The sequence below is a fragment of the Ipomoea nil genome, unplaced genomic scaffold, assembly GCF_001879475.1.
Source record: "Ipomoea nil cultivar Tokyo-kokei standard unplaced genomic scaffold, Asagao_1.1 scaffold0761, whole genome shotgun sequence".
Taxonomy (NCBI): domain Eukaryota; kingdom Viridiplantae; phylum Streptophyta; class Magnoliopsida; order Solanales; family Convolvulaceae; genus Ipomoea; species Ipomoea nil.
In genome coordinates, this window is record NW_017617189.1 from 1,335,757 (window position 1) to 1,361,089 (window position 25,333).

Consider the following 25,333-nt stretch of genomic DNA (forward strand, 5'->3'; position numbering starts at 1 on the left):
CCTACCTCCCCCACGAGTTTCAGAAAGAAAGAAAGAAAGAAAGAAAGAAATAAGAGAAAAGCGAGTCAAGTGACTCAACATAGATCCTCAACAGAAAAGTATTTCTTTTTAAATAAAGAGCTAGAGTACAAGTATATATAAGAGTGACTTCCATTTTTGGTCCTACTGTTATAGGGGCGTTTCCAATTTCAGTCCACTTTAATTTTTTTACCACTTTACAACTACTGTTATTGAATGTGTTCCACTTTTAGTCCACCGTTAATATTTCCGTCAAGAAGCCGTATAATCAAAGGGTATTTTGGTGTTTTATGTTTGTCTCTTCTCTTTTAATCCAGGCGCTTCGTCCTCCTCCTCCGATATTCGAAGATGGCTCTTCGAACAACGAGAATGGGAAGCCAAAGCTACATCGTTTCGTTCGTTCCAACATGGGCCGACGAGGTTTCTTAGGTTTTAGGTTTAATGTTCTCATTTCTTCAGTCAAACATAGTTTTGGATGAAAAGAAAGGTCAAAATACCCCTAGATTACACGACCTCTTGATGAAAATACTAACGGTGGGACTAAAAGTGGAACACATTCAATAATAATGGTTATAAAGTGGCAAAAAAAAATTAAAGTGGACTAAAATTGGAAACACCCCCCTATAACAGTAAGACCAAAAATGGAATTCACTCTATTTATAGCATCATATCCTTATTTATATCATGTTATAGCATATGTCTCATCTTGAGTATTTGAGAAGTATAGTGTCATTCGTTGTTTAAGTATTAGCATGAAAGCATAACTTTACTTGATAAGCATCAGTCATTTCATTATCTATCTTGCAAGTATCAACATGATTGTGAGAAGTGCATAGTAGAATATAGATGATTGATATCTATTTACAGTATGTGAATGTGTATAAGTATGAGTTATAAGTTAAAGCTTGATTTTATGAAAGTATAGGTTGTTGAACATATAGAAGTATACAAGTATATCTATTGAGATTCGTTGACTAAGTGTCTTGATTGCTTATATTCATACTTGAGAATGTGTATGATTGCAAACCGTTTTCCAACCAATATCTATAGTACTTTACAGGGTTGAGTGGCTTTATACTTAGCAAATAATGCTAACGGGTTTATTTTTCTATGTGCTTTTATAACCCCTTTTAGGTGGACCCAGTGCTTGAGAGCTCGCGTGATAGAGTAGTGCATAGCTCTAGATTCAGTAGTAGTAGTTCAGTGCCCACTCCCCTCATTAGTACTTTATTGTTAGTTGTAGTTGAGCTACCTTGTTTTGATGGTGCGTAGACACCGGGGTTTGTTCCCAACCTTATGATGTTTTGTAGAGCTTTTGACTCTAGTTTCCAGTAGACTTTGTTAGCCTGTGCAGTTACTGAGAGTGGGTGACTGTGGCGGTAACTTTCCCCTTAGTTTACTGTTTGGATTGTTATCCTAGTTATTTAATTTACCCTTGCTTAACCCTATTTAAGAATGATTATATTGGGTTTAGAGTTTTGAAAAATGGGTGTTACAAAAGAGCCCCTGAGATACGAGCAAGGCTTCGAATCACCGAGTCCCTCAGTGGACGAGGCTGACTGCCTACGAGCCCCCGAAAGACGAGCAAGGCTTCGAATCGCCGAGTCCCTCAGTGGGCGAGGCTGACTGTCTACGAGCCCTTGAGAGACGGACAAACTTCAAACAGCCAAGTCCCTCAGTGAGCAAGGCTTACTGCCTACGAGTCCCGAGAGACGACAAAGGCTTTACGCCCCACGCGGCTTGACCGCCCACCGAGCTCCACGCCTTAAAAGGTGGAATCAGCCGTCCTCGTCCAGAGGAGGTCATAACGCGACGTGACCGCCCACCAAACTCCTCGCCTGAAAAGGCGAAATCAGTCGTCCTCGTCTAGATGAGGTGATAATGCGGCGTGACCGCCCACCAATCTCCTCGCCTGAAAAGACCAAATCAGCCGCGTCCTCGTCTAGGGGAGGTGATAACGCGACGTGACCGCCCACCAAACTCCTCGCTTGAAAATGTGTAATCAGCTGTCCTCGTCTAGAGGAGGTGATAACGCGGCTTGACCGCCCACCAAACTCCTTGCCTGAAAAGACAGAATCAACCGTCCTCGCGCAGAGGAGGTGATAATGCGGCGTGACCGCCCACCAAACTCCTCGCCTGAAAAGGCGGAATCTCGTCCAGAGAAGGTGATAACGCAGCGTGACTTCCCACCAAACTCCTCGCTTGAAAAGGCAGAATCAGTCGCCCTCGTCCAGAGGAGGTGATAACGCGGCGTGACCGCCCACCAAACTCCTCGCCTGAAAATGCGGAATCAGTCGTCCTCATCCAGAGGAGGTGATAACGCGGCATGACATCTCACCAAACTCCTCGCTTGAAAAGGCGGAATTAGCCGTCCTCGTTCAGAGGAGGTGATAACGCGGCATGACCGCCCCCCAAACTCCTCGCCTGAAAAGGCGGAATCAGCTGTCCTCGCGCAGAGGAGGTGATAACGCAGCGTGACTGCCCACCAAATATCTCACCTGAAAAGGCGGAATCAACCGTCCTCATCCAAAGGAGGTGATAACATGACATGACCGCCCACCAAACTCCTCGCCTGAAAAGGCGGAATCAGCCATCCTCGTCCGGAGGAAGTGATAACTATGGCTCTTGCCCTAAAGAAAATAACTCTGAACTTTATTTCTAAGCTAGAAAGGGGAATATCACGAACTACTGGCCGCTAAGTTTGACAACCCAAAAATTGTTATAAATATTATACTTATTATGAACATTATTATATAGTATTGTAACGGTTGTAACAGTTATGTAATTATCTCTCATTATTGCTTCCGTTAATTGCCTTATATGTATCTTGCCATAAGAATGGCTGATGATGATGAATGAGAAGCTCCTGCCTTCTCTCTCCATTCTCTGTATTGTCCCTGCTGTTTGATTTTACAACAAAAATAATTTTTCTAAATTCTATTTTACAAAATTTCAAAATAGCCATTTTCATTCTTCCAAAATTTTATTTCGAAAACGGTGTTTGAATTAAATATTTTAAACCAAGTTTTAAATAAATTCAACACCGAGATTTATTCTATTTCGAAAATCCTAAATTTCGGGTACATTTATGTACCAAGTTTTGACCCAAAAAGTCAATCTGAGTGAAACCGGAAAGGAACGTGTGAAACCTGAACCAAGTGTTTTAACTAGAAAATATTTTTAGAAAATCTATTTTTAACCCCAAGTTATCCAAAAATCATCTTTTAGACTATGGTCCATGATGAAGGTGAACCACGAGCATTCTACACCTTGTCTGATATTTTTAGAAATCAAACCAATTTACCATCACACCCTCAACCAATCATTGAAGATCCTCCTAGGGTTTTGCACCCTTTATAAACAACACTATTCATTTCTTGATTCCCTGATCTCTTTCCCTTGCCTCTCCTCCCTTGTGTTCTCTGCTAGAAGGAAGAAACCATTCACATTAAGTTTCTAAGCTTTCAACCTCCTCCATTCATCATTTTGCTTCTAGTTTAATATCTTAATCTTCAATCTCTAAGGTTTCTCTTCTTGTGTGTTGTTTGTGTGGTTGTTTGAGGAGTCTAGGAAGTGGAAGTGGTGGAAGTTGAGTAGAGAGGAGGTAGAGATCCATACAAGGAAGAAGAGCAAGCAAAGGTATAAACCATGGACTCTCAAACTATCATTTTCACTCTCTGTTAAATGTTAGATTGAGTTTGTTATGTAGAAATGCTAGATTGATGTTGTGGTTGAGCTATTAATGTTTTGTAGATGATCTATGATTGATTTTCTGTGGTTTAGAAGTGTTGGTTTGCACTGATTTTGCTTTGCATGTGAAGTTGGAGATGTCTGGTGCACACAGAAGGTGCACCAGACCACCCAACGGAGCTAGCCAACGGACCTTGGCAAGGTCCGTTGGGCGGCTCCGTTGAGGGGCGGACCATGGCCATGGTTCTAGGCAACAACCGTTGCCATGATCCGTGGTTGGGCAGAGCCTAGTGATGGGGCTTCTCAAGCCTCGCCACCAAGCTCCGCTAGGCCAATCCCAGTTCATGCCGGGTCCTTTGTGGCTCAGCTATGCATTGTTCGGACTGGGACTCGCGGGTCCTTGAGGCTCGGACACTCGGGCTCGTTATGACGCACTAGTGGAAGTTCATTTCGTTGAATTTGGAGTTGTGAATCATGATTTATAGTTGAATTTGTAACTATTGAGTTCTCTGTTAATGTTGTTGATGTTGTTGTCTGAGAGTTGATTTCCAGTAATTGAAGTTTTAGCTTTTGAGCTTTGATTTTTGAATTGAGAAGCATGCCTAATTACTTACTAGTATTTGTTGAGAAGTATTGTTAAGTATTTGAGATTTTCACTTAAACAGTGCATATTTCCTTGAGTTCACAGTGAATGAGAAGTTGAGATTGTTTTACAGTAAAGAGGTTGCTTTAGTGCATTTCGTTGTTTAAAGTGCATCATTTGGCTCTAAGTCTAAGTTCTATTTCAAAAACCTATATCTATTTTGAAACATCATTATCTTTTTGCATTGAGAGTTGCATGATATTTGATTTCAAAAGTTGTGAGAAAACGAAGTTAATTGAGATTATTTGTGCATGAGTTTGCATAAGAAGAGTTTGTGGCATGAGGCATATATATATATATATATATATATATATATATATATATATATATATATATATATATATATATGTATATACATATGTATATACATACATATGTATATACATATATATATATATATATATATATATATATATATATATATATATATATATATATATATATATATATATATATATATATATATATATATATTGTGAGGCCAATAGGTTTTTCAGAGGCCCATTAGGACTATGTCATTTCGGAAGAAAAGATAAAGACAGAAAGTTTGGGAAAGAAACGGACATTATGATCCGATATGATGTAACGAGGCGTATTCACACGTTACTAGATTGGATACTACCCGCGGGGCTTGAAATCCTGATTAGGGGGTGTGCACACTGACAAGTACAATACCTGATTTCACAGAGATTGAGTTTAGACCCGAGCATGGTTGAAAAAATCACTAGGCGCTCGAGGGGCGCCTAGCGCCTTGGACGCCTAGGCAGGGATTACTCGGCGCCTAGGCGCCCGTGTATTTTTATATTATTTTTTATTTTTAAAATATTTTTTTAATTTCTAAAACTTGATAATTATAAACTATTTAATAGTTTAACAGTTAATACAAAAATATTAAATATTAACCTAAAAACATCTAGAGTTTGAACAATTTAGGGTTATTTCGCTCAAAACAATATCGTTTTGAGCGAAATAACAAATTTAAAAAAGAAGGGAACAATAGCTAATCGGCCGACTAGGCGACCTAGTTGGTGCCTAGGCAGCCTAGTCAGTGCCTAGGAGGCCTAGTCGACGCATAGGAGGCCTAGGCGGCCTAGTCGGCCGCTTAGCCCGCCAGCCGCCTAGACCACCAATTATGGTGATATGCTAGGTGGCTGGCCAGCGCCTAGCGCCTAGGCGCCGATTAATCGGTGTCTATGTGGAATTTTTGCAACACTGGACCCGAGAGAGGGGTCCCGTGGGCGAGACTGGTATTAGGCCGGCTAGATGCCGAGCCTGGACAGGTCCATTCACATGTGGTGAAGTTCCTGCCTCGCCCGCGATTAAAGATGAGAAAGTGAGTCTGTGCGACTCAAAGTTAAAGATGAGAAAGTGAGTCTGTATGACTCAAAGAGACAGAAGAGAAAAGCGGGCCATTGTGATTCAACAGAAACCTCCAAACAAAAGTATACATTTTTTTTGTTTGAGAGTAAATATTTATACTTATAGCATTATGGCTTTTCCTTACACTTGATTGCATTTGTTGCATTTAGAGTATGTTGAGATGATAGCTTGTTATTGCTTGTTGTTTAGCATGAAAGCATGAGATTGTTGTTATGTTATTTAGTATCTCTTTATCTATTGTTGAAGCATGAGATTTGTGTTAAGTTGAGTACTTGAGAAAGCATGACTATTGTGTTGATCTTGTGATTGATTAGGTTGCAAGCATATAGAAGAGGTTATAAGTTTGTTGTTTAAGTGTGAAAGTACTTGGAATAATGTGTGCTTGCCAAATGATTTTCAAAATACTTAGCTTCGCTAACGAGCACGAGTTAGTTGTAGTGCGGAGATGAGTTGACTAAGGGGTTGTACCACAAGCTTTATGTTTTTTATGAAGTGACTTGTTTAGTTTATTTTCTCTTTTAGCACGATTCTTTTATTTATCTAAGTATTTGAGAATTTAGATTAAGAAAAATGGGGTGTTACACTAAGGGCCTACAACAAACTAGCTATACAATTCAATAAGCCTATAAAAGACCCTTGTATAAATAGTGGTGCAAATCCACTTCACAAACTAATGTGGGACAAAAACTTATCTTTTTCCCTTCATTTTTCCAACTCAATGGATATACTTTGAGAATCAATTCACCCATTATCTGTTTTGAGCGTACAATATATCAATCTTTTCGTCTCACTACGAAGAACCTGGATTCACTTTGACCCGACCCATTTCGGAAGTGGACCTCTCTGATAATTGTACCACAAAATAGCTACTTAAAATGTCATTTTAATGCTATTTTTCCAACAATATTTTCTCAATTTACTTTCTACCAAACTAAAATAATATTTATAATTCCACAACTCCAAATATTATTTAAGCTTTCATGGTAGTCCATCTGAAACATTAATCTTCATTGCTATATAAATTTCCAACATTACTTAATAAATTCGTATGCAGTACATAAACTATAAATATATGATTTCGTAATTATATTTTCCCATGACAGATATATTATTTAAGATATATCTTGTGGAAGTTGGAGTTTTAAACATCTGTAACTTCCATGTAACTTCTCCGACAACTATATTTGCATCTATAAATGTTTTGGAGAAACATCTAAAAAATACATGCAATCAAACTTGCAGTATATCAAGTTATATCACAGTTCTACAATTCTACAAGAAATTCTTAAACAAAGCAACTTAAGAATTTCATTTATCTTCTTGTATCGCATAAGATTAAATCTTAAACATTGTTACTTTATTTGAGAGAGATTTAAAGCTTATAGGAAAGTGATTACATGCCTGAAGATCTCGTTTCCTCACTTCCCTCTTATCTCTCTCTCTCTCTCTCTCTCTCTCACACACACACACACACACCAACAACAACAACAACAACAATCTATAAGTTTTAAAGTTCATATGAATTGCCGAGTGCTCGGGGTGATTAATCTTGTTGGCTTGTCTGCTAAGGCTTTGCCCTTCCTTGTCCCTCCCCCCCCCCCCCCCCCCCCCCCCCCACACACACACACACAAAAAAAAATATAATTAGTTGGAAATATGTTGTTTATGGTCAGGGCCGGCCCTGACCATGTGTAGCTAGAGCGAGGGTACAGGGTCCCTAAATTTTAGGAGACTAATTTTTTTTTTTATATTTTATATATAATTCATTATTATATTTTTATACTTGATAAACATTTTTTTAAAAAAAAATCATAGATTGGTCTTAATTGTAATTGAAAGCAAAGTTTTAGAAGGAATTGATATCTAAATTTTAATAAATAATTTTGTATTTAAATATGTACAAAAATTGTCACTTTTAAATTAAAGTTTGAATTGTATTTTTTCCTTTTATCTTAGAATACATCAACTTGAAGTCCATATGAATTTGAATGAGTAAATACCAGCGGAGGTCCTCTGACTTTGGTGGCACTGCCACTTTTAGTCCTCAACTTTTAAATCAACCACTCTTAGTCCTCTTACTTTTTGTTTCTAGCCATCTATGGTCCTTCCGTTAAACTTGACCATCTAATGCCGTTTTCTCAAGGATAATTCAGTCCTTTCATAATTAATTTATTAATTATTATGTTTGCCGAGTCATACTGAGATATCCCGACGTCGTTTTGGCACAACCTTCGTACCAGCTTTTGTATGCCATTTTGATTCACGAGCTAATTTTGTACACGTTCATAGCTAGGGAAACCATTGTTTGACTATTCTGATGAGGAAATTAAACATAATAATTAATAAATTAATTATGAAAGGACTGAATTATCTTTTAGAAAACGGCATTAGATGATCAAGTTTAACGAAAGGATCATAGATGGCTAGAAACAAAAAGTAAGAGGAATAAAAGTGGTTGATTTAAAAGTTGGGGACTAAAATTGACAGTGCCACAAAAGTCAGAGGACCCCGCCGATATTTACTCGAATTTGAATTCAATTACCTGTCAATAGATTTTATAGATCTAGTCTCCTTTTGGGTTATGTTCATCTAATTTTAGACTTCAGGTTCGAACTCATGACCTTTCATATGAGAATGCAACCTTAGTGCCATTAGATGGTCTTGGCAAGATCCAATTTAAGTAGCTTTAAATTTGATAATAAAAAAAATAGAATTAACTCGTTAAAATATGAGTAAAAGACGTTTTTGGTCCTAGACTTATAGTGGCACTGACAATTTTAGTCCTTTATAAAAAAAATCAGACAACTTGTGGACACTCTTATTGTGACGAGGACAATTTTGGTCCTCCGTCTACATTCCCGTTAGATGCTCCGTTTGAGTGGGGGTATTTGCGTCTTTTCATAATACCTCCTTCTCTTTATTCCCTCATTGACTCTTGTGTTCTTGACTACGGATTCACATAACAAATTTGTTCTCTCCCACTAAAATAGCTAAAGCACAAGCAATTCAGATTAGGTGGGAACATCTGTAAGATTCATATTTAAAATGGTGAACTTGTCCTAATCATATACAAAGTCAACTAGTTTAGTAAAGAAGCAGCCATTTTCACCTCAATGATAGGTCTGGTAGTTTCAGCAGGCGTGAGCTATGCTTCACCGTTCACCGTCAACTCCGACTCCGCAATGTCCTCGAATGGATGATATTTCATAGGCTTCGCCCTCTGCTTCACCGGCTCCGACCCGGAAGAACTGGATTGCTCCTTCGCGGTAGCCCTCCAGAACCTCTTCCCGCAAGAAGTTTTCGTCAATCTCCCAACTCTATTTCTGCAAAACGAAAAACCCCAAATCTTATACAAGCTTATGAGCTTAAACTGGCGTAAGAATATCAGAAGCAGTTAGTACCAATAGATGCATAATCCGACGGAGTGTGAGAGCCAGCGGCAGAAGTTTCCGGATGAAATTTGGACAGAGACAGCGGCAACAGGTTCCAACATCATCATTTTACTTAGATTTTATATGATGTTCTATATTAATTCTTATTGAGATCTGCGATTAGCTTCCCACTTGCACCACTATGGAAACCCAGTTCCACACCGGATGTTCTTTGACCTCTCCGCCGCGCTTACACACAGTTCACATAGTCACCGCCGCTTCCCAAATCACCTTCGCACTGGCTGAGCACGAACGCCGATTCATAGCCGCCGGTGTAAAACCTGTTTCCGATTTCCAAGCGCCGAACGCCGATTTCCGATTTCCGATTCCGATTCATAGTCTCTACCCTATCGTCGAACCCTGACCCGCAGAGCTTGTAGAGCAGCTCGGTGGGTCGACTTGTTGGAACCCGGACACATCGTACGATTGGGACACCAGAGTCTCAAACAGGGTCTCCAGATTTTAAGAGAAAACCCCAATTCCATCCTGGGATTTCTGGTTCGCACACCCTTTGAACACCAATTCGTTGTAATCCGAACAGAACCCAACAACAACGAAAGAGCCAAGAATAAAAAACACCAGAGAAAATGGAGATGACATGAAATGACACAAATGCCCTTCTCTCAAACGGCCATTTAACGGAAATGTTGACGGAGGACCAAAATTGTCCTGGTCACAATAAAAATGTCCATAAATTGTCTGATTTTTTTATAAAGGACTAAAATTGTCAGTGTCACTATAAGTCTAGGACCAAAAAGGTCTTTTACTCTTAAAATATTGTACAAATTACATCTTCTATTAAAATCTAATTCATAAAGATATTGGACTGTGGGTTTATCAAATTTGAAGCGTGACTCGATGGTTCGTTTGGCAACCATGGAAGTGATTCTCTCTTCTTCAGTACCTTCCATCTCCACAATCCCAAGATTTTCAGCTTCATCTTCCAGAACCCATTTTCATTTCGCCATCTCCCATACTTGCAACCCATCCAATATCTCTCTCTCATTCTCTTCTTCCCCAAAACATGGTCTTTGTTGCAGAGCAATTGCTACAGCAACTTCTACGCCCTTAGCTTCAACTACAGGCCACCAACATTGGATGGTGCTCTTGGAACCTCCTCCACAAGGCCTCACTTCAAAGCCACAAATCATTGATTACTATGTCAGAACCCTTGAGAGAGTCTTGGGCAGGTATATTCTGTACCCATGGTTGAAAGCTTAATAATTTCTTGAATTTATGGTGCAATGGTCTTTTTTGGTGTCCGGGTATTTTTTAGGTTGCTAATTTGATGGCAGTTTTTTGTTTTGTATAGCGAGAAGGATGCTCAGATGTGTATATATGATGCTTCTTGTGATGCCAATTTTGGGTTTTGCTGTGACATTGATGAAGAGGCAGCTCATGAGCTAGCTGGTAATGTTTTTATCTTTTAGTTCCACGATTATGAGATGATTTCCAAATTTGGTCTCTGAATATTAATTTCTTCGCATTTAGTCAAATGATTTTTAAAGGGATGTTGGTAAATAACTCTTAGCTAATTGGGTTAGTGGGTTGATTAGTTGATAACATTAGCTGGTTGTAGAAAGATGTTTGGTAAATTAGATATCTTATTAGATACAAAATGATTTTCTCAAAAATCTTATTGAAAAAGCTACTTTGAGAAGCTTTTTGAATTTTAGCGTTTTGGAGAAATAAGCTGTTACAAAAAGTTAATTAATCAAACACTTATAGTGGTTTTTAACCAAGTCAAAAAGCTAATAGTGGTCAAATAAGCCAAAATTGATTTAACTATGTTACCCAACAGGGCCTAAATCTTCGCCACATTTGGTCTTTTCGACCTCGTTTTTGGTCACCGGTGATTTATCTTAGAAGGCAAAATTATCATTTTTCATTACTTTTTTCTTAAACTCTTTGCGGAGAGGACTGGAAATGACAATTTTGTCATTCAAGAGAAGTCATTTGCTTGGAATTTGGTCACCAGTGACCAGATAATAGGTCGGAAGGACCAAATGTGGCAAACACTTTAAAGTCATACGACCAAATGTGAAAAAATTAGTAGTTGGAGACCAAATGTGGAAATGGTCCCATAATCGTCGGCCCAAAAGTGGAAAAAAAAGCTCAACAGAGAATGTGATTATATATCTTTTGCCTCAGTGTTGTGATCAGCTGTAGGACTGATGATTCTGTTCTGTCAATTCTTAGTGAGAACTAAATTGCCATGTTGGATTTTTCACCTGCATTGGATTTGTGAATCATAGGTTTACCTGGTGTATTGTCAGTTACGCCTGATCGTGATTATAACTCTAAGGAAAAGGATTACCGTCTGTTAAGTTCTTTATCGAGTGTATACACTGGAAGCTCGTTATTATTTCCTGCTGGGACATCTAAACACTGGCTTGTTCGTACTAGCAGGCCAGATGTTGGATTCATCGGGAAGGCACCAGTGGTTGATTATTATGTTCAGATTCTAGCCAAGGTTATTGGGAAGTGAGTACTGCTTCCTATGCCTTTGTACTTGACCGCTATTCTTGGTGCATATTTAACTGTGGTTTCTAAAGGCGGTATAACCTTATTGGTAGTGAGAAGGATGCTCAAATGTGCTTGTATCATGTGTCCTGGGAGTCCAATTTTGGGTTTTGTTGTGAGCTAGATAACGAATCTGCAAAAGAATTAGCGGGTAGGTATTCCTAATGACTAGTGTATTTGTATTCTTATTGCCACACGGTCCAAGCGACTCGATATGTTTACTTGATCTGCTGCAGGAGTGCCGGGTGTTCTATCTGTCCAACCGGATGAAAAGTTTGGGTCAGATGACAAAGATTATGAAGGTTTGTGACAATACCGTTATCTCATATTTCAGGCCTCTATTATTTGAGGGGTTGCAATTTTATACTCAGTAGATATGCCTTAAGTTTGCGATAATATAATAATGGTGTTATGCATAGCTTAAAGTATAAAGTCCTAAACCAGCTTGGTTGGCGTGAGTGGCCATGCACTCTCGTCCCTTAAGAGAGGTTGGAAGTTCGAATCCCCTATCGTATGGAAAAACCAATATGGCCTGCACTTTGCCCCTTAATTGGGCTGGCCCGATGCGAACGGGGATTAGTCTGAGTATATGGACTTAATGGTGCCTCCTATGGTTAGGGCCTGCCCGGGACACCTCGTGGTCATCAGACCAAAAAAAAAAATGTATTAAGTCCTAACAACTGCAATTTGATTCAGGTGCAATCTCAAAGCATGCTAATGATTCCCAGGATTTGTTAACACCGAACATTAAAACCAAGAAGCTTTTTGTGACTGGTAAGTTGCAGCTTTCGAGCTCTCGATTAAGGCCTAACTCGTAAGAGATTCCATGGTCTTCTGAATGGGTGGGTTAACTGATACTTCCCGAATTGTTTTCCATGGTTAGGTCTGTCGTTCTATACATCTGAGAAAACATTGCGTGCAGCATTTGAAGGCTACGGGGAGATTGTTGAAGGTATCTTACTCGTGTTTCAGATGAGTCTTCATCTGCTTTTTTTTTTTTTTTTTTTTTTTTTTAATATAGTAATATGAAACATTTTGTTCACTGAAATATGTTACCCCTGGACAGTTAAAATCATCATGGACAAGATTTCCAAGAGGTCCAAAGGTTATGCTTTTGTAGAGTACACCACAGTAGAGGCTGCAAGTGCTGCTCTCAATGAGATGAATGGCAAGGTAGCTGCACTTGTTGTTCCACTAAATTACCAGATACTTTCAAACAGGATTTCTTATGGTTGTTGAATCCTTGCAGATCATTAATGGGTGGATGATAACGGTTGATGTTGCGAGAAAGAATCCGCCAAAATATAACAGAGGAAGCTCAGGATCAGCTCGTTGACATTTTCCGCTACAGAAGTCAAACCCTAACATTTTTTTTTTTTTTTTTTTTGAAATACTCGTGATTCTTTACAAGGTAATATATGTTTTATACTTTCTCAATCTGGTGAAGTTGCATCAAGGAGCCATAGCATTTCATTAAAACATTAAGTTGCCAATATTTTTAACGCTGGGTAGTGGCTGTAAATTTCTCCCGTCATGCCAAAATCCCTTTGAAATTGTAATCTTGGAGTGGATTGTGCCTTACAGAACTAAAGAAAATTGGTTTGTACCTTTCATACTATTCTTGTTCTTGAGTATAGTTGGGCCCAATCTGACATGTAGTTTTGCTTTGGTGTATCTTATAAACTAAGATTGGGATTGAGTTAGGATCACTCAATTGAGTTATAATGGAGTTATAATGCACATGGGTCAAACTACACTAAAAGATTAAATCCAATCAATTAATTAGTCCAACCCATGACCTTATAAACCTATATATTCTCTTTTATTTTATCAATGTGACAGTATGCAAATGAACATAAATGTATTGATAGAAGGGCAGAGAGAATTCAATACATGGATTGACAATAAAGATTAGTTCTAGGAAGAAATTACTAATAGAGCATTAACACCATGCTTGTTTGTATATAATATAAACATATAAAGATGTAATTGTTTGAAATGGATTACAAATATAAAGTACACATTCAGGATATCTCAAGAGAAAATAACACCACATTAATGTACAATGTTCATTACCACCAAATCTATTTGAGAATGAGTACTTCCTCATGGTACAGCTCTTGATAGTTTTATTGAAACATAGTATTGAAAGTGATAGAGAGGCTCAGTATCATAAATACAAGTTTCACCAGCACTAAAAGGAAATAATCTTCCCAGACTTGAAAAGCAAACCAATTATCCTTCCTCACCAAACTCCCTCGTGAATCTTTCGTGCACTTCAAGATCTGATTTGCTCACAGTTGGCTTCTGTTTCGCCAGCACTTTGTCAAAATCTCTTCGGGTGATTGGTGGTGGTGTTACCTGCCGGACGAGGGTGTTCAATTACCCAATTATAAGCCATAAATGACCACAGTGCAATAGCGATCTAATAGTAAAGAAGAATTATATCGGCATTGAAGATAATGGGAGTGTTTGGTAAATAGCTGTTAGCTGATTAGGTTAGTGGGTTTGAATAGTTGATAGCATTAGTTGATTGTAGAAAGATGTTTGGAAAATTAGCTGTTAGCTGATAGCTGATAGCTAATTACATGCAAAATGACTTTCTCAAAAAAGCTGATCGAAAAAGCTGCTTTGAACAGCTTTTTGAATTTTAGCATTTTGAAACAATACGCTGTTACAAAAAGCTAATTAATCAAACACTTATATTGAATGTTTAGCCAAGTCAAACAGTTAATAGTGGTCAAATAAGACAAAATTGGCTGATAAGCTAACTAGGGGGTTATCAAACATGGCCAGTAAAAATTGGACACATGCTTCAAGGTTACTGCATTATGCAGGGTGGTAGAAGGTTATCATTCTTGGAAAATTCCAATCCTCTCAAAGAAAAGAAAAGGACAAATAACAATTCCACAATAACCATAAATTTGTAAAAGACAAAGCAGGGTGACAATGTTAATGAATGTTAAATGTTTTGTGTTTTAAAATTTGCTATCAAAATAGCCATATCTGCTAATTCTTCAATTGCTTGTCTCACATTTCACTTTTTAAATTATACAAGGGCCTACTTGTAATTCTCTTGTGGCTCTGCCATCCCGATTAAGATGGGGGCTAATATCAAGTGCAACAAATCAAAACACTAAAACAGGTGATAACACAGATTGTTTAAAACGGGTAGTACTTCCCATAAAACGCAAAAAGGACTAATTAAATTACCTTTGATGCTAAACCTTTAGCTGCAAGTTCTTGCATGTTTGTCTGAATGGCACCTGGTTGTCTAGGTCCACAAGGCACCCATAACCCATCAGGAGTCTTGATGAAGAACTCCGCATCTTGAGTTTTACGAACTGGTTCAAACAGAACCTCATTTACCTAAAAAAGTTGGAAGATGGTCAGAGAAGAAAGTCGTTTCAACAATATCCTCAGAAACAATGATAGAAACTACTAATGGATCTATATTGAAACACATTTACGGGTGTTTCAACATAGCCTTTAATGGATCTGTGTGGGCTATATTTGATACTTACACACACAGAGATGTCAGAACCTGAAAAACCTTCTGTTCTTATGGCTAGTTGCTCAAAATCACTTTCCGTTAAGTTGTGAGGAGTATCTCCCAGATGTACCTGCTTGCATAAAAAAAAGATGGTTATACAAATTACAAGATTTACATATCACCACAATTACCTGAAAGAAAAAAATATATGACAAGAAAAGATCCGTAAAGAGCTTCAAGTATTTATTGCACCTTAAACATATGTTGCCTTGCCCTCAAATCTGGTAGAGGGATATATATTCTCTTGTCAAATCGCCTCCTAATAGCCTGGTCCAGTGCATAAGGAGTGTTCGTTGCCGCAAGAACAAGAACTTTTTCATCATTATTTCCAACACCCTAAAATCAAGTAAAATCAGTGAAATTATACAAATCAAATTATCAAATTTATAGCGCAGGGAAAAGAACAAAAAAACTGAATGGTACTCGTGAAGTACAAAACTAGCTTTTATACAAAAAGTGGCAAAGCAGAAAGAACCCTTACTTTTTCACCTGGGAAAAGTGATTCATAGCATTTGCTTCCATGATTAGTAATTTAGCTTACTAATAGCATGAAGGTAAAATTACCTGCATCTGTACAAGGAGCTCGGTTTTTATACGCCTTGAAGCTTCACTCTCATTGCCCTCACCACGTTGCCCACATAATGAATCAATTTCATCTATGAAAATAATGGAAGGAGCACTTTCCCGAGCCATTTGGAATAAGTTTGAGACAAGCTTTTCACTTTCACCCATCCATTTTGAAACAAGGTCTGAAGAAGAAATACTGTTTATATACAAGGAAGAAGCAAAATTATAAGTTTATTCAAACAAGATACAGTAAGTTAAGAACATCATCCAGGATTTTAGTTGAATGACATTGCTGGCAAATAGGAAGAAGACAAAGTGGATTCTGAAGAGAGAAGCAAAACCAACAAACCCCTTTTAACTAAAAGTGCATCTTCTAAAGAAAAACTTCGGAGTTCGGAGAAATGAATATCAAAGAGAAAGCAGGATCTCCAATAAAAAGCGCAACTTCACATTTTTTAGTTTGAGAAGGATAATTGTCATTTAGTTTTTGGAGGGTAGAAAAGAACTAGGAATTTGTTCAACTATAGTGCAAGGAGCATTTTGTTTAGGAGAGGCTGGGTAGTGGGAACTGACAATCATCTATGTATACCTGAAGAAGGTTGAGTCAGCTTCTGTAGCAACAGCTTTTGCTAGATATGACTTTCCTGTTCCAGGTGGACCGTACAGTAAGAAAGCCCTCCATGGTCGCCGCTTTCCTATTCAAATGAATAAGAGCTATCAAATTCTAAAATGAAGGAGGATTGTCCTCACATAAATTTCTTGCACAAGTTCATAGTTATGCAAAAGGTTCAAATTGAATTATACCATTAGCCTTGTACTACAAGCTCATTATCTTCGTTTTCATTTTTAAATAAATGAAATGAAATACTTGTCTACTTGATAACATCAAAATGCACAAATCACTCTTCTCAAACCAAATCTGCATTCAGGTTTCATAAAGAGAACTTTTCAACTGATATGGTCAATGGGTGGCAGACTCCTTTTTCCATAGCAGTCAAAATATGGATAAACTAATTAAGTTGTCCAAAATTTCGTTCATTTAAAAAGCATCCTAAAGATTAGTCATTGATGTGACTTCTTTATTGTAGAAACTGCTTAAATTCCTGGATACAACTCATTGCAAAATACATAAATAGGCTTAGAGCTCTTCCTAAGTGCTTGACCTATTATTGACCCTAAGGTCATGGATTCAACCCATCCAAACAACCATTCTGAAAAAAAGTGGTAAGGCACTCTACAACTTGTTTTGGGGTCTGCATGATTTGGAAGTCTTGCGCCACAGTGCCACACTAGGTTCAAGATTCATAATATAATGTACTACGTACTAAACTGTAAGAGGCAAAAACAAAAGTCCCAAAATACAAGGAAAGGTAATATGTATTCATGTGCAAAGAAAATAACATATTATCAGGCTCAGAAAATTAGGTCTTTACCATCTTAATAAGCTATCACTGTTAGTTTCCAGTGAATTCGGTTATCCTGACAACGCATTATATTTTTATTGCTCCATCATTGAACTCAATTTTGTAGTAGATAAATTTTTAAGAATAAAAAGAAAGAAAAAAGCAGCACCAGAGACACATCTAAGAGCTTGAGGAACTAACCAGTGAAAAACTGTGGGAATTTAACCGGTAATATCACGGCCTCCTGCAATGCTTGCTTGGCACTCTCTAGCCCTGCAACATCATTCCACTTAATATTAGGCTTTTCTCTTACTATTGCAGAATTCAGCCCTGCCCTTAACTTTGAACTCTCCGAATCATCCCCATCTCCTCCTCCTCCTCCATTCTTTGGCTTTGTCTTTGGTCGCGCTGCAACAGCAGCATCTCCATTTGCTGCAGGTCCATTACCCCCTCCCTCATCAAGAACTGCCCGAATCTCCTCAGCCCTCCTCAAATACTCAGTGAACTTCTGGGTAATTGCCTCCTTAACCTTTGGATTCTTCTCATACTTTAAATGAGTCTTAAAATACTCCAATGCATTCATATACAAAGAAAAGGCCTTTGCATAATTCCCAGCATTATCTTCCTCAACCGCTTGCTTCACATATGCTACTGCCTGCTCCTTAAAATTGCTATACATCCTTTCTTCACAAAAACCTCATAAAATTCCAAATATATCAGTCAAGCCCCTAAAATCACCTTCACAGCTTAAGTCAATTACTCCTCAATTTGGCCAAAAAACTAGACAACCCAATTCTGAAATCCTTCCAACACCCAGATAAAAAAACAATTCTTTTGAAAGAAGTCCCTTCAAAACTATGGAAAACTACTCACAGCTGACAGCCCAATCCTTGATTCTTCATATTATGAATTTATGATACTCTCTGTCTCTCTTCACTGTAAACCCCTGAATCAAGTCAAACGAAGTGGTCAATTTCACCAATTCACCACAACCCAAAAATCCATCGGCTCAATTGAAAACAATCCAGAATTAACCCAAAAAATGAAAATATCTTAAGATTGATATTAATATGCGGACCCTTTATTTCGAAAACTCTAATTCTGGTAGGTAATGATCCAAAGGCAAATCCAAAAGAGATTATGCAACAGGAGAAAGAACACAAACCTAAGAAAATGGGAACCCGGACTTGGATCAAGGGGAAGAAGCAAGCCAATGATAGTTGTATATTTGAGTTGTGGCGTGCGGGATGGGAAATTTGAGAGAGAGAGAAAGTCTCCTATTCTTGATCGGTCTCCGCTGTCCGCTGATTGATAGATACTTTCCTAATCGCGAAGCAGCACAGGCATTTCCTTCGTTTTCCAGTCCTACTTTTTCTTTTCTTAATAATAATAATTTGGAATTTATTACGGAGTAATATTATTATTATTAAAGAAATCTATACTATTTTTAAAATATTAAAAACAAAAGACTAGTATATTATTAAGTTTGCGCAATATTTTAAAAATATGGTAATACAATTCATATTTGTATTATAATTATACATTAAAATATGGTAATACAATTTTTATATCATATTATCATATTTTTACAATGTCTTCTCTTCCCCCCCCCCCCCTCCTTTTTCCCCCTCCCTCCCCTATATAAAGTAGTCTTCCCTTCACTCCCACACACACACAAAAGCTCCCCAAAATCTGAAATTTCTTTCCCTCCCCTCCCCCAAATTTTCCGGCCACACCCCTGCCGCCGCCGCCGCCGCTTGCCGACCCCAGCCCCTGCCGAGGCCGACCCGTGCTCCACCGTGTCCTCCCTCCGTGCCCTCTTTGTTCATCCTCTTCTTCCTTAAGTCGGGTGAGTTTCGTGCAAACCCTCTTTAGAGTTCCGTAGTTAGCTTTTTATGAGTATAGTGCCTCTTGCCGAGGACACGCATCCGGTAGACCTACCTTTGATTATCAATTATTGGTCCATCCTAGACTCCATTGACTACGCGGATCTCCCGCCTAGTGATGACGAATCTATTGACTTAGACCGGTTTCCTTCCCCTTACGTTGAGCACTATTACATTGAGTACCCGTACATAAATCCGTTAGCCACGCATCCCCCCTTCATGAGGACTCAAGGAGGATCCGAATCCCCGAGGGATGGCGGAGTCAAGTACGGTGTACTGACTCAAGGGGAAGGGATCCGGGAGTGGCGTAGGAGTCGACATGAAGGGGGGATGCGTGGCTAATGGATCTATGTACGGGTACTCAATGTAATAGTGCTCAACGTAAGGGGAAGGAAACCGGTCTAAGTCAATAGACTCGTCATCACTAGGCGGGAGATCCGCGTAGTCAATAGAGTCTAGGATGGACCAATAATTGATAATCAAAGGTAGGTCTACCGGATGCGTGTCCTCGGCAAGAGGCATTATACTCATAAAAAGCTAAATACAGAACTCTAAAAGAGGGTTTGCACGAAACTCACCCGACTCAAGCAAGGAGAGGATGAACAAAGAGGGCACGGAGGGAAGACACGGTGGAGCACGGGTCGGCCTCGGCGGGGGCTGGGGTCGGCCTCGGCGGGGGCTGGGGTCGGCCTCGGCGGGGGCTGGGGTCGGCCTCGGCAGGGGCTGGGGTCGGCAGGCGACGGCGGCGGTCGGCGGCAGGGGAGTGGCCGGAAAATTTGGGGGAGGGGAGGGAGAGAAATTTCAGATTTGTGGGGAGCTTTTGTGTGTGTGTGTGGAGAGTGAAGGGAATGCTACTTTATATAGGGGAGGGAGGGGGAAAAAAGGGGGAGAAAAAGAAAAGACATTTTTTTTTGGAAAAAGGGGAAAATTTTGGGGAGAGGGAAAGATGTGGTGTTGAGAATGTGAGGAGGTTTGGGAGGATGGAGGGGGTATTTAAAGGGGAAGTGGAAGGGTTGTAGTAGGATGATGACTCTTAAACTGATAAGAAGGAACACAGGCTTGAATTCCAATTCGGTTAGGAGTCCTATCGCGCCAAGAATTCTACAAGAGAGAAGGTTGAATTTTTGGAGACATGATTCGGGGCCCCGTAATTATTAAGTTCATTTTACTCTCTCGCGCTGACGACTCCTCGCAGCCCCGAGAGTGGGGGACTGATGATGGAATAATCACGGAGCCGAAGCGGAGCAGGATAATACGGACCGGGTCGGACCACCCCGCGTCTACCCGCGGTACAGGACGAACCACCCCGGGGTCGGCCCAGTGGGGGTCGGCGTGGGCCGACCTCCCCGAGCTCGGTCGAGCCCATGCTCAGCCCCTTGGCCGAGCTCCGTGCTCGGCCAAGGGCCGGGTCCTCGCGTGGAGCGAGTCACGCGGCGCGGGCCGCGGCTCCTACCGCGGGTCCAGGGCCCGTAGCAGCCGGGGAGTATATAAACACCTCCCGGTGTCCTAATTAGGCATCTCATACTTTTCCTACAACCTTTGTCTTGTTATTACACGTTCCGAACCTCTATAATAGCATTTTATATCCAATTAATACAATCTTTACTGTTTTATTATTCGTTCTTATATTAAATCATATATACGGGTTGTATAATCCGGACCCCCGGGTTCATATAATTCATCAAATATAATATAGTTTTTCCTACTTTCTTATCTCTAATACAATTCTAGATTAAATTTACTAATCTTAATAATAATAATAATATATACTGTTAATAAAAGTAAAATCATCATCTTCAACTTTTCCGTTCAAACTAATATGAATATTAATTAATTGGTAACAAAATTTTATATGAAAATTAATAAGTATCTATTGGCCATAAATTAAAGTCAATATATACTTACAAATAAAAAATGGTTACCAAACTCTAAGAATAATTAAACCATTATAATTGTGAGAATAATGAAAATAAATTCTGCGTAATAAATGAACAAATCATTGAAAATTTTGTGTAATTTTATAATGAAATAATAATTTATTAATTACTATTTACAAAATAATAATAATTTGAATATTAATTTTACACCAATAATAATAATAATAATAATAATAATAATATTATTATTATTATTATTAATATTAATATTATTATTATTATTATTATTATTATTATTATTATTATTATTATTATTATTATTATTATTATTATTATTATGTAATAATAAAGTAAAATTTATAATAATCTATACTATCTAATATCTATACAAACAAAATCCTCAATTTAACTTCCCTCCTAAAAGACTCCTATATAGGTTTGCGCAATATTATAAAAATATGATAATACATTTCATATTCGTACTACAATTGTACATTCAAATATGGTAATACAATTCCTAATATAATATATTCTTTCCTACTTTCTTATTCTTAATACAATTCTAAATTAAAATTACTAATCTTAATAATAATAATAATAATATATATTGTTAATAAAAGTAAAATCATCATCTCCAACTTTCCCGTTCAAACTAATATGAATATTAATTAATTGGTAAAAAAAATTAATAAAGCTTAATTGGTAGCAAAATTTTATATGAAAAAATTAATTAATATCTAATGAATTGTTACTACAAATTAAAGTCAATATATATTGCCAACTACCATGTACTGTGATGACATCCTGATTAACCTTCTCGGTCATCCTTTGGGGGAAAAATGTTAGTTTTGTCTCACCATGAAATTTTCTTCTGCCAACCCTCCTCCATTGAGCTCATCTTGGCTTCATATTCTGACCATCGTGACTCAAATTGTTTTACTTGTTGTTTTAATGCTGCATTTTCCTTTTCATTCTGTTCAATGATAGCCTCAGCCATAAGAACCCACTTTTGAAGTTGTTCCAAGCTTCTTTGTTTATTGAAGGATTAAGATGGTTGTGCCACCTTTTTTTAAAAAAGAGTCCAAACATAATTTACTTCAATCAGATTATTCAACTCAACTGCCAATGGCCACACCAGAACTCAAAAATGTAATGATGTGTATTATCTATTTGCATATACATTATGCATTAAAAATTAAAAACTATTCTTGAGCAACCAAAACAAAAAGTTTAATGCCTTTGAAAACAGATATATACCTCAAAGGAACAACAATCAATTACTATCCACGGGCATTAGTTTAACAATATGAGAGAAGTCTGGGAATTAATGTGCAAGTGAAGAGAATACCTATCTTTTTCCACTTTTTTCCTTTAAATAGTTGAACAGCCTTGCGCAAAATTTCATCCTGTAGGCTGTAACAATAAGAAATTTATGTTAGCAGAAATACATAAACTTCTATATAATAAACTATGGTATGGACTATGGAGTACTACACAATGACAGGAAACATGATCTGTAGTTTAGATGGCAAAAATTGATATTGTATCAAGTAACCCCACTGAAAACTTGAAAAGCAGTAATGAAACTCTCTTATAATTGTTGAGTATTTATAGCCCATATCTCTAGAAGCTCTGTGCATTCCTCTTCTCCAGAATGCATATGCAGTCATAGTTTTTTTCTGATTCACACTATTTATGTGGCAAGGTAACCTTGACAGCTTAATGTTAAGAGACATATCTGATAACTGTATCATCCCATTCCCCTTCAAAGGGCCAGCTTAATCATAAAGATGCAGGTCCTCTCAGACCTGAGCCAGTAAATCATTCTTTAGAATATGCAAGGAACACTCAATATAAAGACATCCAGAAGAATATTATGAATTCCATAACACAAATAAGAGCATTTATATAACAAAATAATCCCTACTCTCATTCAAAATGAACTCAACAGTATTTGATAGACATTCATAACAAAATTCAAAACTCTTTGAATTAGTTTCAAAACACACACAAAAAAGCATATACAAAGAGCATATTTGTATCTCCTAAATTGAAGTGGTAAGTTGATTAAAAGATCAAGAAAGCCTAACTAGAGCCATCCACAAGTCTACGCCAACCCGAATAGCCCACAATTGAACTATCATCTTGCTTTCAAATTTATTCCGTCTTCTTATTTCATTCCAAGTATTAGCTATGACGTAAGATACACTGGGAACTCCCCTTTCCTTGTTCATCTCCCACCTCCTCAAGCTCACCTTTGCTACTTCCATCATTGGTGTGATCAACAGAACTTCATCTATAGAACATACATTCTTCCCATTGCGCTGACAAAGTAGAAGATGCTCTTCTTCCGTAAGGAACTCCTCCCTCACAAGCCTCGCTGGGATTGACAGCCTATTCTGGGTGCTGTTTACATCCGTTTTGGTAAGCTCCTTTTGAATCACCAATTTCTCGACACATACTGCCCGGTTACCAGCCCTTTGGAGAATAAAATTTCTGAATTCAACCGGTAGTCCTGGTGGTGGTTCTGGACCGTTGTTGGGCACCCCACTTCCCCTCTTTCGCTTCTTGGAATTGATCCTCTCTGCCACAGCATTTCCCGCAACCTCATCAGACTTTAACCTCCTCTTTAAAGAAGCTCTGCTGTCATCAGTGCCACTGGAATGTGAAATAACAGATTCTGGTGTGTTGCTTCGTGCTGCACTTTGCACCACAGACTTCAAAGCATCGATCTGCCAAGATAAGCCATAAAATGATCCCATCAATTTTTTCCTCCATTCCTCCTTATTAGGCACTGTATGGTTGGAAGGAATGATCAAACTCTTATTGAGATCAAGCCCACAGTACTGATCATCATCATCATCATCATTGTAGCATGCTTTCTTTTCTTGCTTATCCTCTTGTTTCTCTTTCTCAAGTAGTAAGCTCTCTTGCTTACACACCGCAAGTAGATAATCAAATCTGCAAGAACCCGAGGGAAGGGTAATGTCAGCAAAATCTTTAAGACGAACCATGATGAAAATAAACACCACACAACAAGGTATGTATTCAAAACTGAATATATAGCAGATAAGAGAAACTGAGTTCAGAATAGAAGAAAAACTACAGACTGAACCATGATGAAAATAAACACCACACAACAAGGTATGTATTCAAAACTGAATATATAGCAGATAAAAGAAACTGACTTTAAAACAGAAGAAAAACTAAAGAAACTATAGTTAAGAATGAATGAAGAGTAAGTATATGTGTGTGTGTATATGTAGGGATGGATCAAATACATAATACATATATACTAAATTATTTTCCAAATCCCATCATAAAACAAAATTGGGAAATAGCAAATGTTGAGTTACCTTTGGTATGAAGATCTGCTATCACTGCCACTGGAATGTGAAATAATAGACTCTGGGGTGTTGCTTTTCCTCCATTCCTCCTTATCAGTGTGGTTTGAAGGAATGATCAAACTCTCATTGAGATCAACCCCACCTAAATAGTATTGATCATCATCACCATTGTAGCACCCTTTCTTTTCTTGCTTATCCTTGTGTTCCTCTTTGTGAAGTAGCAATCTCTCTTGCTTACACACCTCAAGTAAATAATCAAATCTGCAAGAACCCCCAGGAAGGGTAATGTGAGCGAAGTCTTTAAGACAAACCATGATATGATGAAGACAAATCACAGCAGAACAAGGTAATGAATGAAGATTAAGGATATGTGTGTCTGAGTGCGTAAATGTAGGAATTAGGAAATTGAGTTGAGTTAAGTTGCCGTTGGTATGAAGATTAAGTATATGTTTCCAAATTCCTCAGAAATCAGAATGAGGAAATTGAGTCGAGTTACCGTTGGTATGAAATATGAATGAATGAATCATACTGTACCGTTGGTAGGATTCCCTCCAAACTTCCCGCCGCTCCCCCGCCGACTCCGACTACTTAAAATTTCAAATAATCCTTTTTTTTTTTTTTAAATAGAAATTAAAAGCGTCTCTTAGTTTACCGGCGACACTTCTAGGTGGAAGAGCAGCTCCGGCTCAGGCGATGACAACCACCGGTCCACCCCTCCTCTGCTCCTCCGCCGTCGCATTCTCGTCAGAACTGCTGCGCTTTGCTTCGCCAAGCACGAGAAGAGACGCTTCGCCATTCTCGCCGCCTTGTCTAAATTCAATGAAGAGTTTGATGCTGAATGAAGAGTTCACTAACATTAACTTTGATGATTATGTAATTAACAACATTAATTCACATTTTAACTCTTAAATTTCAAAGGAGAGATATAATTTATATGGCTGACTAAGTCGTATAAATGTCACCCTAATCAATAATTAACTCATACTAATAAATACATCATAGGAAATATAATGTG

General features: G+C 38.2%; 3 protein-coding genes across 4 annotated transcripts; 1 reads left to right on the plus strand and 2 right to left on the minus strand.

Annotated features, from left to right (window-relative positions):
* The first annotated feature begins 9,994 nt into the window (after positions 1 to 9,994).
* On the plus strand, positions 9,995 to 13,301 carry LOC109176899. 2 transcript variants are annotated; one of them, XM_019326295.1, is made up of 9 exons: positions 9,995 to 10,352; positions 10,475 to 10,572; positions 11,418 to 11,646; positions 11,739 to 11,836; positions 11,922 to 11,987; positions 12,382 to 12,459; positions 12,569 to 12,637; positions 12,752 to 12,858; positions 12,935 to 13,301. In XM_019326295.1, the coding sequence occupies exons 1-9, from the start codon at positions 10,021 to 10,023 to the stop codon at positions 13,019 to 13,021; spliced, it is 1,164 nt and encodes a 387-aa protein (XP_019181840.1). In that variant the 5' UTR covers positions 9,995 to 10,020; the 3' UTR covers positions 13,022 to 13,301. The 2 variants fall into 2 exon arrangements, with proteins under 2 accessions (XP_019181840.1, XP_019181841.1); XM_019326296.1 differs by having other exon boundaries at positions 12,388 to 12,459.
* Positions 13,302 to 13,628: 327 nt separating this feature from the next.
* On the minus strand, positions 13,629 to 18,589 carry LOC109176898 (protein SUPPRESSOR OF K(+) TRANSPORT GROWTH DEFECT 1-like). Its single transcript, XM_019326294.1, has 8 exons — positions 18,374 to 18,589; positions 17,410 to 18,154; positions 16,395 to 16,500; positions 15,803 to 16,001; positions 15,431 to 15,574; positions 15,210 to 15,308; positions 14,899 to 15,054; positions 13,629 to 14,046 (listed from the first exon to the last, which is right to left on the minus strand). Exons 2-8 carry the CDS (start codon positions 17,885 to 17,887, stop codon positions 13,921 to 13,923), a joined length of 1,308 nt encoding a protein of 435 aa, XP_019181839.1. The 5' UTR covers positions 17,888 to 18,154; positions 18,374 to 18,589; the 3' UTR covers positions 13,629 to 13,920.
* Positions 18,590 to 22,874: 4,285 nt separating this feature from the next.
* LOC109176858 (B3 domain-containing protein At5g24050-like) lies at positions 22,875 to 24,563 on the minus strand. Its single transcript, XM_019326253.1, has 2 exons — positions 24,420 to 24,563; positions 22,875 to 23,772 (listed from the first exon to the last, which is right to left on the minus strand). Exon 2 carries the CDS (start codon positions 23,731 to 23,733, stop codon positions 23,047 to 23,049), a length of 687 nt encoding a protein of 228 aa, XP_019181798.1. The 5' UTR covers positions 23,734 to 23,772; positions 24,420 to 24,563; the 3' UTR covers positions 22,875 to 23,046.
* Between the last annotated feature and the right edge of the window lie 770 nt (positions 24,564 to 25,333).

What these genes read in the sequence shown, in the direction of transcription:
- LOC109176899 (XM_019326295.1), top strand. Translation starts at nt 10,021, where the DNA reads ATGGTTCGTTTGGCAACCATGGAAGTGATTCTCTCTTCTTCAGTACCT. An exon ending in CAAGAAGCTTTTTGTGACTG is followed by an intron (nt 12,460 to 12,568) that starts GTAAGTTGCAGC and finishes TTCCATGGTTAG; the next exon opens with GTCTGTCGTTCTATACATCT. An exon ending in TCAATGAGATGAATGGCAAG is followed by an intron (nt 12,859 to 12,934) that starts GTAGCTGCACTT and finishes GAATCCTTGCAG; the next exon opens with ATCATTAATGGGTGGATGAT.
- LOC109176898 (XM_019326294.1), bottom strand. Translation starts at nt 17,887, where the DNA reads ATGTATAGCAATTTTAAGGAGCAGGCAGTAGCATATGTGAAGCAAGCG. An exon ending in GCTGACTCAACCTTCTTCAG is followed by an intron (nt 16,002 to 16,394) that starts GTATACATAGAT and finishes GTATATAAACAG; the next exon opens with TATTTCTTCTTCAGACCTTG. An exon ending in CAAGGCAACATATGTTTAAG is followed by an intron (nt 15,309 to 15,430) that starts GTGCAATAAATA and finishes TTATGCAAGCAG; the next exon opens with GTACATCTGGGAGATACTCC.
- LOC109176858 (XM_019326253.1), bottom strand. Translation starts at nt 23,733, where the DNA reads ATGGGATCATTTTATGGCTTATCTTGGCAGATCGATGCTTTGAAGTCT.